Source organism: Nycticebus coucang, chromosome 11, assembly GCF_027406575.1.
Source record: "Nycticebus coucang isolate mNycCou1 chromosome 11, mNycCou1.pri, whole genome shotgun sequence".
NCBI classification, from domain to species: domain Eukaryota; kingdom Metazoa; phylum Chordata; class Mammalia; order Primates; family Lorisidae; genus Nycticebus; species Nycticebus coucang.
The window spans coordinates 113,967,527-113,979,550 of NC_069790.1; the positions used below are offsets into that span (position 1 = coordinate 113,967,527).

Here is a 12,024-nt window from a genome sequence, read left to right on the forward strand (position 1 = left end):
CCTTGTGAGATTCTCCATATAGGTAGTTATGTAAATGACCACATTGAAGCTAAATTAATCAGATGGGAAGTCACTGAGACTGATGCTCCTTGTCACAGACATAGGCTGACCAAGAAAATGTTCATGCCAGGATATGTTCCTGGGGGTAAACTTTCTGGACTTAATGGCTACAGCGGGCTAGGGTCCTTTTGGGAGCATGAAAGAGTTCTCTGGGGCTCAACTCCTTGTTCTAGATTGCTGAATGGCAAACGTAGTCTCTCAAAGTTGATGGGATTTAGATTAGCCATCTGGAGGAACTTATGGTGTTGTCTTTTGTGATCTCTTAACCTGAAAATACTATGGTTTTGGGATTGGAGGAAGGGTAACAGGCAAGGTGACTTTTAGGAGGATTCGCTATGCAAGGATTTATGCAGGAAGGAGGAGGACAGAGGGAAGGGAATTGGATGTGAGCATATGTGTTGGGCAGAGTTGAGAGGGTATTCTGATGCTTCTTTTTACCCCAGTTCTGGATGTCCATCGTGGCCACCACTATGCCTATACCCTGTGGAGGCTTCATGCCTGTGTTTGTGCTAGGTAAGTTCTGATGGGGCCCCAGAGATATTACTGAGACAGCTGCAGTCTAAGTGTCAGAAAAATAAGAACCAGGATGCTGGGGGTCTGTATTTGGTCCAATACCAGCACCCAAAGAGAGATTGGCTCTGAAAACATAGAGGATAAGAAACTCACACCTCATAATACCGTCCCTCCTTTTATCTTCCCTCTAGGGGCTGCATTTGGAAGGCTGGTAGGAGAGATCATGGCCATGCTATTCCCTGATGGGATCTTATTTGATGGTATCATCTACAAGATCCTGCCGGGGGGCTATGCAGTAATTGGTGAGGCACTTTCCCACGGCCCTGTAACCAAACAATGAATACTCCAAATCCCCACACGCAAACTCTCCCCTTACATCTTCTTTCCAGGCACACAATATGGTTTAAGTTTAATGCTATTTAATTCAACTTTTATTCAGATAATCAACCCATGTTGCTGACTCTCCTTAGCGCTTATTGAACTTCTGTGAACCTTAGTTTCCTCCTAAGGAAAGGGATTATGGGGATTAAATAGGATTACAAATATGAGAACACCTAGGATTGTGTCTGGTTGTTAGGTCCGCTTTTTCTTTCCTTCCTAAGAATCCTGGGACTAATAACTCAGGTGACTGGCTCAGATACTCAGTCTGAGATGTGTTAATATTAATGGGGACTAAAGGCATGGGACTAAGGGCTAAGAAACAAGACTCTAGATTTACTCCTGTCCCTTTGACCTAGATGATCACAGCAAGTTAGCTACCTTGCTGAGCCTTAATTTCCTTATTCTAAAATTGCCTCTGAGATAGAGCCATGCCTAACACCAGTATAATCCCCAGGGTTATTATGCTTCCTCCCTCCCCTACTTGATCACCAAAATCTCCTAATATTTAATGTCATGCCCCGTCTAGGTAGAGAAGTGTTGACCAGCTTTAGCTCCTATGGTACCCTACTCCCCTGTCATAGTCCCTCTAGAGAAACCTCTTCCATCACTAAGAGTCACCTACCCATATCCCCATATTTATGCCTCTCTGGTATCCTTCCACATCCTTCCTGGTGTATGTTCCCTTGTATTCAAATCCTTGAGAGCTTACGTTCTGAAGTGTATCATATGGAACATCCTCTAGTGTCTTTCCTCCCCAAATTTCCCTTTCGTGACTTCTTCTGGTCACATTTTTGTGTATGCCTTCTCCAACATTTTTCCCATAGTATATCTCCTCCATATTTAAATAAGAAATATATTTAATGCACAAGGGACTATTTTGGCAGATGGGAAAACAACCAAAAATAAGCAAAACAGATTCTATCTTCAGGAAGCTTATAAAATCGTAAGTTTTAGATCTGCAAGGCCGTTAGAAATCATTTAGTGACACCTTTCACTTTACAGATAGGGACATGGAATTTTAGAGGAATTAAGCTCTACTTACACAGTTGAGAAATAGTGGGCTCAGGATCTGACACAGGTCTCATTGTTCCAAGTCCACAGCATGATTTTTGGGTTTTTACTCTATTTGCTCATTAATTATTGGCATCAGCACCTGAATCCCAAAGCAAACTGTCAAAACTGAGTTTGATTCAGTTAAGCATAATCCAAACTTTTATTTTATTTATTTATTTATTTACTTATTTATTTATTTTGAGACAGAGACTCAAGCTGTCACCCTGGGTAGAGTGCCGTGGCATAGTTCACAGCAACCTCAAACTCTTGTGCTCAAGCAATTCTCTTGCCTCAATTTTTCTATTTTTAGTAGAGATGGGGTCTTGCTTTTGCTCAGGCTGGTCTCAAACTCTTGAGCTCAAACAATCCACCTGCCTCAGCCTCCTAGAGTGCTAGGATTACAGGTGTGAGCCACCTCGCCTGGCCATAATCCAAACTTTTATTTTTTTGAGACAGAGTCTCACTTTTGTTGCCCTTGGGAGAGTGCCCTGGCATCATAGCTCACAGCAGCCTCAAACTCTTGGGCTCAAGTGATTCTATTGCCTGAGTTTTCCTGATAGTGGGACTACAGATACCCGACACAACAACCAGATATCTTTAGAGACAGGGTCTCCCTCTTGCTCAAGCTGGTCTCTAACCATGAGCTGGGTCTCTAACCCAATCCACTGCCTCGGCCTCCCACAGTGCTAGGATTACAAGTATGAGCCAGTTTGCCCAGCCCATAATCCAGACTTTTAAAAGCAAGAAATGGATAGGACATCACTGTCATTGAGTTATAAGTGAAAAATTGGGCACACACTGGGGCGGCGCCTGTGGCTCAGTGAGTAGGGCACCGGCCCCATATGCCGAGGGTGGCAGGTTCAAACCCAGCCCCGGCCAAACTGCAACAAAAAATAGCCGGGCGTTGTGGCGGGCGCCTGTAGTCCCAGCTGCTTGGGAGACTGAGGCAAGAGAATCGCGTAAGCCCAAGAGTTAGAGGTTGCTGTGAGCTGTGTGACGCCACGGCACTCTACCGGAGGGTGGTACAGTGAGACTCTGTCTCTACAAAAAAAAGGAGTGATTTTCTGAAGATCATGGAATGAGATCAAAATGAAGATTTTCTAAGAGTTCAGCATTCTAGCCCCTCCTCTGGACAGATCATTATCTCAGGAGTGTTGGCACTGACCAGGGTCACGTCTCCCATTCTGTGTCATTCCTGCCACATCCTCTTGTGCTCTCCACGCCAGAAATGGCAGCTCTAACCCCCAGGTATATTTCCGTGTTCTCCTAGGAGCAGCAGCACTGACTGGTGCCGTGTCCCACACAGTCTCCACAGCTGTGATTTGCTTCGAGTTAACGGGTCAGATTGCTCACATCCTACCCATGATGGTGGCTGTTATTTTGGCCAACATGGTGGCCCAGAGCCTGCAGCCCTCCCTCTATGACAGCATCATCCAGGTCAAGAAGTTACCCTACTTGCCTGACCTTGGTTGGAACCAGCTCAGGTTAGGGGCACTAGCTGAAATTAGTTCAGATTTGATGGTGGGGAAAGGTTCTAAGGTTGAGATTAAGCTTAAGGTCAAGGTTTGGAAGCAGTTTTTAAAATTATTTGTATGTGACTGTGTATGCAATACATACTGTGAGTGACTGCATGACAAATCTCATGAGAGGGATAGAAGGGAAGGCAAAGAGACAGGTATGTGGTGGGCCTGACCTGCCATGCTTTCTCCCTTCATAGCAAATATACGATCTTTGTTGAGGACATCATGGTACGGGATGTGAAGTTTGTTTCAGCTTCTTGCACATATGGGGATTTGCGAACTCTGCTCCAGACTACCACAGTCAAGACTTTACCACTGGTTGATTCAAAAGGTCAGTGGGAAAGAAGGGAGGTGAGTCCTGAGATGGTGACCTGAACAAAGGTCACATAGAGGTAGAAGAGGCACTGTGCTTTGAGCTTATCTTTAGGGCCATCCATTCTACTGCAGCGGCCCAGCCTATGCTCCTAGGGAACATGACCATCCTTGAGGAAGGAAAAATAAAGCCATAACACATACAGAAAAAGTTAAAAGTCCAGTTTAAAAATATAGTAAATTCTCATTATTCCTAGTAGTTATGTTCCATAAAGTCACCATGAACACTTGTTTAGTGAGTACCATATTGAACAATTTGCTCCTAGAAGAAATACGGGGCTACGTTAGGTTCCCATGATCCTCTAATCACATAATTTTTGATTGACCAATCAATATATAACCTTGTTTTATGTGTGTTTTTAAAAATATAACTTATTTAATCAATAGTGTTGATTCATTAACATTGCATCACAGCCAGCAGCACTATAATTCATTCCTGAATTCCTCTTACCTAATACACATATTTTCTCATAAGGCACATCACTGCCATCTCACACTTAGGGACACTAAATAGTGGTTAAGCATGAGGCTTAGGGGCCATGTTCAGTAGCAAAATCTCAACACAAAGCACAAAAATGTGAAAAAAGGTGGCATTAAATAGACTGCTAAAAGAACATTTGTTCACAGTGTGAATGCTGAAACAAGATGACAGAGCTCTGCTTTGTTCAACCTCAGCTGGGAACATGAGCATCAGGCAACTCACATTTTTTTGTCTATGAGTGTCTGTGAATTCCAGTGAAAGCACCTCTTCTATTGATTTTGGTTTACAAGTGAATTCAGTGAGTAGGTGAATTCACAAAAGGGAACACACGAATAATGAGGATCAACTGTGAATCTCACAGCTCCTTATATGGTCCTCTCTCTACTTAACTAAGTCATACCTGTTCTAATGCCTGACTTAAGGAAGGAGGAGTGAATTGTTTTAGCCTTCACCATCCTTTGGCACTTCCTGCTTTGTATTATTTCTCATTGTGGCTTGTGTATCTACATCTTGTCTTCCTCCCTAGATTGGGTATTCCTTCAGGGTAGAGACTATACATCTATATCCCTGGAGTTCCTTCTTATAGATATTTACTAGATATTAAATAAATACTTGCCTAGTGTTTGTGTACATAATGCAGGCCATTTGGAGACATTAAAATCATTAGTTCTGATTTTAGATAATCAGAATATACAAATTTCTTTAATTGAATTAGTTCAAGTGTTTCCCCAAATCTCAGATACCTTCTAAATACCTTCTACAGGAAGGGCTTTTACTGGAGTTGAGGCACAGCCAACAAGGTGCAAGGTTTTCATAGTAACGACTGGGAAGTAACAGTAAAATTGATCTCAGTAATAATGCCACAATTTCAATGCCTTAAAACTTAATGAAAAACGTCAGCTATAGTAGTGCAACAGTTTTTTTTTTTCTTTTTGTAGAGACAGAGTTCCACACTTTACCACCCTCAGTAGAATGCCATGGTGTCACACACCACGGCTCACAGCAAACTCCAGCTCTTGGGCTTACCGATTCTCTTGCCTCAGCCTCCGGAGCAGCTGGGACTACAGGCTCCCGCCACAACGCCCGGCTATTTTGTTGTTGTTGTTGTTGCAGTTTGGCCTTGACCGGGGCTAGGTTTGAACCTGCCACCCTCGGTATGTGGGGCCGGCACCCTACTCACTGAGCCACAGGCGCCGCCCAGTAGTGCAACAATTTTTATAAGCATATAAGAGACCTTCTCAGGAAAAGTAGGCATTTTGTTTATATCCCTGGAGGACCCAGATTCTTTAATAAGTAATGGTCAGAGAACTCCTTTTGTTTCCTTTCTTCCAGAGTGGATGTAGTGTTTGTATTGCTTGGAGACTTCCTTCAAAATGTATTCACATCTTAGCTTATTCGAATGGCTTTTCGTGTTTCTTTTTATTTGGGCAGCGTTAATTAGCTTATTTTAATACAGACTCACTACTTGCTAACCGTCCATATAAGCGCTGCATCAAAATAAGCACAATTAGCACCAATTAGTAATCTATCAGTTGGGTTACCTACTGAATGGGTAAAATAAAAGGGACTGAGTGAAGATGATCCTGGAAGAGGGGGCAAAAGCTGAGAAAGCCAAGGGGGGCTAGGCTGCGGGTGTGAGAGCCTCAGGCTGGGCGTGGGCTTCCTCCAGATTCCATGATCCTGCTGGGCTCCGTGGAGCGCTCAGAACTGCAGTCCCTCCTGCAGCGCCACCTGTGTCCGGAGCGGAGGCTGCGGGCGGCTCAGGACCTGGCGCAGAGGTTGTCAGAGCTGCCGTACGACGGGAGGGCGCGGCCGGCTGCCCGGGGGCCCCCAGGCAGCGCGCATGGCGTCCGACCTGAGTCTTTTGCCTTCGTGGATGAGGATGACGACGAGGATCTCTCTGGAAAGACCGAGGTGACCGCGCTGGGAAGGACCCGGGAACGAGATGAATGGGGTCTATGGGAAAGGCGTCAGCAGGGGTCGCCAGCTCGCCACTTGCAGTGGCGGATGGTTCTGGGCTGGGCCGGGACACGTGCAGGGAAAGTAGTAGAAAGAGGGAGGAGGGATCCTGACCCGTGAGAAAGCTAGACTCTGGACCAGAGCCCAAGAGAAGGGCCCTGGACTGAAGATGAGGCTGCAGATGACAGCATGGATAAGAACTCAAAGGGATGTATCACAAGAATTCTGAACCAGGGAGGGAGGAAGAATAGAGGTGTTCCTCTGGACACTTGCCCACCAGTGAGGGCAGGGAAGCCCAGGCAGTCTTCGCCTCTGAGACTGAAAATTCTTGCTCTTTCTTACAGCTGCCGCCTTCTCCTCCCCCTCAGCATTTTCCTCCTGCTCCCCTCTCCCCAGAAGAGCCAAATGGGCCTTTGCCAGACCACAAACAGCAGCTAGAGGCACCAGAACCTGCAGGTGAAGCTCTGGGGCCATGCACCCATGTCATGCCCCCCTCCCCCCCTCCCCGGTTATGTCTGGGCATCTGTGAGGTGGTCAGAGGCCAGGGAATGGCTGGGCATTGGGAGGGGGTCCTTACTCATCCAGTGATTCTCCATGTTGCACTCCCAAGATATGGGGGCAGAGGGTGATTTACAAGGGCAGGGAAAGGGTATTTCTGGAAGTGAGGCCTCTGGAAAGTGCAGTTCTTTCTTTACAGGCAAAGTGTCAGGGACCACTTGGGACCCATTTCCTCCAGGGTGTGGAAATTGCTTTGTTTCCATTTCCATCTGCTCCCCATTCCTCTCAGGTCAAAGACCCTCCATCTTCCAGTCCCTGCTACACTGTGTGCTGGGCAGAGCTCACCCCACAAAGAAGAGGGCAACCCAGGTGAGAGGACATGTGGTGGGGGAAGTACAGAGGAAAGGGTGTCTTTGAGGAGGGAGAACCAAAAATCAGAGGGGCAGAGATCCCACAGTGGAGAAGCTCCACCGTAGGGAAGTGATGATAACTTGTCTGGGAAATGTCGTGACCCTGGCCAGGAACAGATGGCTGTTGTTTCAGTGGGAACCACAGCTACCAGGGGAAGAAAAGAGAAAGAACTTGGATCTATGTCTGTCTTCTCTAGGAGTCAGTGGATTTAGTGGATACCATGTCACCTGAAGAGGTAAGTAGAGAAACAGCAACCTGGGGTGGATTGTCTGTCAAATGAAGATATTGCTAATTTTTTTCTGCCTTCTTTATTGTGTTATCATAAGAATAAAATGTGATGGGTGGCACCTGTGGCTCAGTGGGTAGGGCACCAGTCCCATATACCAAGGGTGGCGGGTTCGGACCTGGCCCCAGCCAAACTGCAACCAAAAACAATAGCCGAGCGTTGTGGCGGGCGCCTGTAGTCCCAGCTACTCAGGAGGCTGAGGCAAGAGAGTCGCCTAAGCCCAGGAGTTGGAGGTTGCTGTGAGCTGTGACACCATAGCACTCTACTGAGGATGATAAAGTGAGACTCTGTTTCTAAAATAAATAAATAAATAAAAATTGAAAAAAAAAGAATAAAATGTGACTCTAGACTGGAAAGTATTTTGAGAGATTAGAAATAAGGTCACTAATGGAGAGAGTAATGAGCATGTGGCAGGGCATGGCAGTGTTCTCAGAGGGACGTAGTTGTTTCAGAAGAGGAAGTTTTGAGACTTCATGTGTAAGTGGGGCCATAGTACTAAAATGAGCCTTGGATCTTTTAGAATAGGGATATCCTGGAACATGCAGGGTTCTATGGAAGTAAGATGAGATGGCACCAAGGGGCCAGCAGTAAAACATAACAGTGTGGAAGAATAACATCAAAACCTAGATGGAGCTTGGCACCCATAGCTCAGTGGTTACAGCATCAGCCACATGCACTGAGGCTGGCAGGCTCGAACCCAGCCTGGGCCAGCTAAACAACAGTGACAATTGCAACAAAAAAATACCTGGGCATTGTGGCAGGCACCTGTAGTCCCAGTTACTACAAGGAGGCTGAGGCAGGAGAATTGCTTAAGCCCAAGAGTTTGAGATTGCTGTGAGCTGTGATGCCATAACACTCTACCGAGGGAGACACAGTGAGACTCTGTCTCAAAAAATTAATTAATTAATTAATTTTAAAAAACCTAGATGGAGAAATACATGCCTAGTGGGGCTTACAGTGCTGGGTTGATCAGGGCCATGATCAACCCTGAGACCAAGGACATCTGGAATATGTCTGGCAGTGAGATTGGGAAGAACTACAAACACAAAACAAATAATGACAATGATGCCTTGTTGGAACAAATGCCTTTTTCTTGAAAGAGGTACTTATCAAATCTAGGAGACGGGAAAACCAAGCATTGGTTGTGAGGAGGAAACAGAATGTGGAGCAGTGATTGGGAACAGCTAGCTAAACAGTCCTGATCAGAAAACACCTTTGGGGTTGTAGAGGAACAATGACAACAAAAATTCAACTAGCAACTGACCTCTATGGTAAAAGAAAAGGCCTTTTGCTACAAAGGCTGAAAACATGGAGCTTTTGAAGGATGAACCTGGCCAAAAAACGCAGCGCATATTATACTAAAATAAACATCGTATGTGACATCCAGAATAAATATATGCAGATTAAAAGTGCTACAGAGTTGGAGAAGGGAGTTATGAATTACAAGAGAGACAGGAAACTTTCCTGTCTCTCATTACCAGATCTCAGATCACATATATTTCTGACAAATGACTTACCCAACAGTCAAACAGATAATCACAGAGGAAAAAGTAAAACTATTACTTCTGTCCACTAGTAGGAATTAGAAGGGTCATAATTACAATTAGGAAGTGTTAGGGTTCTCTGGGGACCCCAGCCTGAGTTGGGGTTTGACAGGGGAGATGATGCTGGGGAAATAACGAGACTTTATACCAACTTAATGTATGAAGTACATTATACATGGGTAGCCTGGAGAGGCATACCTTGACTCATACACCAAATGGCAGGTTGAGGCAATGTAGCAACCTTCTGACTCCTCAGAAACCTTTTACTTATCTCTAACACAAAGTGCACATGCAAAATGTAAAGGTGCCAAAATAAGATTAAAAGAATCCCAAGCCCTCAGGAAGATTGGGTAAAAAGGAAATGGCTGGGTAATCGGGAGCATAGGGTCAACAACAGCCAATAATATATTTAGATAGGGGTAGGGGGAAATAAGTTTCAACTCCCAATGGCAGGCAAACTAGGTTCCCTAATCTAATTGCAGATCAGGAGTTCAAAGGGCTCAGCCCTGCCCACCTGTTGATTCTCTGCACAGGGATGGTCTTGGTGACTTCACCCTGTCTGGGAGCCTCTGTGCTCCTTTCATCTTTGGTGGTCTTGACAGGAGCCTCCAGGGATGGCCCACTTCATGCTTTACCCTGGATTAAAGTGCACTGCAGAGAGATCAGCCTGTCTGCCTCCCACCAAGGAGTTCTTTGTTAGGTTTCTATAAACAATAATAATGAGGGCTTTTTTAATGTATTAAAGAGAGAAAGCCAGTTATTTGATCAGTGTGACTATTTAATGACCACTAGAAATAAAGTGTAGCCACAGTTAAGAAGAAGATAGATCACATGTTTCTAGTTTATATCTTTCCAAAAGAGGACTTTAAGAAGCCACCAACTTTCACATGATTCCTTGAGATATTTTAGAGGGGTAAAATCCAATAGGAGTCAACATTCAAGATATTTGTGGTTTTGTTTGTTTGTTTCTGAGGCAGAGTCTCATTCTGTTGCCCTGGGTAGAGTGCCATGGCATCATCATAGCTCACAGCAACTTCAAACTCTTGGGCTCAAGTGATCCTCATGCCTCAGTCTCCTGAATGGCTGGGTCTACAGGCATGTGCCACTACACTTGGCTAATTTTTCTATTTTTAGTAGAGATGGGGTCTCACTCTTGCTCAGGCTGGTCTCAAACTCCTGAGCTCAAACAATCCACTCATCTCAGCCTCTCAGAGTACCAAGATTACAGGCGTGAGCCACTGCAACCAGCCTCAGAATATTTTGAACACAATTGTCAGAACAAATAAAATGACAGACACCCTTGACGATTTCAAGATGTTGATATTGACAAAAGACAACATGGAGGCAGCATAGGAATGTTGAAAGAATTTGATTATATGCTGTCAGAAGTCCTTGCTTTGATTTGTATAATTCTGCATACTCTGGGATACACACAGAGCTCTGGTTTGTAACCGATGCTGAGCTTTTTAAGCAGTGGAACATATCAGACTCCTCTGCAACAACCTCCTCCCCTTGGACAAAAGCATGGGGTGTACTTGGAACACAATCAGCAATCAAGGTTATAAGCCCAGCTCTGCCAGTGACTGACAGTGTAATCTTGGGCAAACTACTTGAACAATCTGTGCCTCTGTTTCCTCATCTGTGAGATGAAGAAGATAGGATTGTTGGAGAGGATTAAATGAGCTAAGATATGTAAATCAATTACAATAATGCTGGGCCCAGAGGAAGCCCCTGATAAATGTTCCCTGAAAATGTTGCTGCTGGTGTTGTTATGGAAAGGTAAAAATGGAACCTGAGAAGTCCACAAATGATCATAAAAAGGACCAAGAGGACAAAGATCAACCCCACCAGGGCTGGCAAGGCTTGCCCCTATCCCACACATAAAGGTTCTCTGCAATGAACCTTCTAAGTGGCCGTCCACCCTGTGCTAGGAGAGCTAGTGAAACCCTGTGTGATACACTAGTCAGGAAGAGGAGAATGTAGCAGAGGCATGACTGGAATCCAAAAATATCAGGACAGGCCAGAAGGACTATCCCTCTGGACTATCCACAGACCCTAGGATAATGGCCTTTGGTGGTATTCTCTGAAGCTTTTGAGATGTAGATTTGGACAAATAGGAAGACAGTACTAGATTATTGAGAGGCTACTGACCAAAAAGCAATTTTAATAATTTTAGATAAATTTATGAAAGCCAGAGATATAACAAATTATTTGAAATCTTGGTGATTTCAATGTCCATATCTAAAGTCAAGAGGATAGTTGGTTCTTGTACCTTAATCCTCTTATTTAGACAAACAAACAACAACAACAACAACAAAAGGCTTTGCTTGAGTCAGCTAAGTGCCATGAAGTCCAGTACAGCTCTTCAAACTTAACAAATACTAGCTGTGATCTCTGATGTGAGAGGTGAATGTACTAGTTTCTTCACAATGCACACAAATCAATACCGCCTCAAGGAGTTCCCGTGTAGTAGGCAGAGATAAGACAAATGCCCAGGTAGGACTGTGCATGACCAATGTCATTTCTGAAAAGGAGAGACCAGCAAAGTATTACAGAACCAAAAGGGGGAGGGGCACGTGACCAGGAGAGTCAGGAAACACACCTTGTGGGTGGGGTGAGCGGACAGAAAAACGTTGGGTGGCAAGAACAGCCAGACCAAGCAGAAGGCAGAGAGCAGAAAGCAGTCTGGTTTGACTGGAGCCCTGGGTCTTTCAGGAGTAATGGAAAGTAAGGAAGAAAAGATAGGTTGGGAATTACAAAACTTTGAGGCACCAGGGTGTGGCAGGGTTGGGGGATTAGAGGAGTGAGTCTTGTTCTAGGTCCCTGGGCAAGTAAAGAATGTCCTGAGGGGTGCAGACAGGGATGGGAGCCTGATGAGAGAGGTCAGGGAAGGTACCGTCACCTGGGAGGGAGAGGGCCACTGATCTGGAGGGTCTAGGATGGGTC

At 45.0% G+C, this 12,024-nt stretch overlaps 1 protein-coding gene across 2 annotated transcripts in view; it reads left to right on the top strand.

The window, feature by feature from the left end:
• CLCN1 (chloride voltage-gated channel 1) overlaps positions 1–12,024 on the top strand; it is a 34,577-nt gene that overhangs the window by 19,837 nt on the left and 2,716 nt on the right. For both annotated transcript variants that reach the window (XM_053553557.1, XM_053553559.1), the window contains 8 exons: positions 504–573; positions 765–875; positions 3,278–3,491; positions 3,725–3,858; positions 6,050–6,294; positions 6,684–6,795; positions 7,127–7,206; positions 7,445–7,483. In XM_053553557.1, coding sequence (XP_053409532.1) covers positions 504–573; positions 765–875; positions 3,278–3,491; positions 3,725–3,858; positions 6,050–6,294; positions 6,684–6,795; positions 7,127–7,206; positions 7,445–7,483 — 1,005 coding nt within the window. The remainder of the gene's footprint in view (positions 1–503; positions 574–764; positions 876–3,277; positions 3,492–3,724; positions 3,859–6,049; positions 6,295–6,683; positions 6,796–7,126; positions 7,207–7,444; positions 7,484–12,024) is intronic.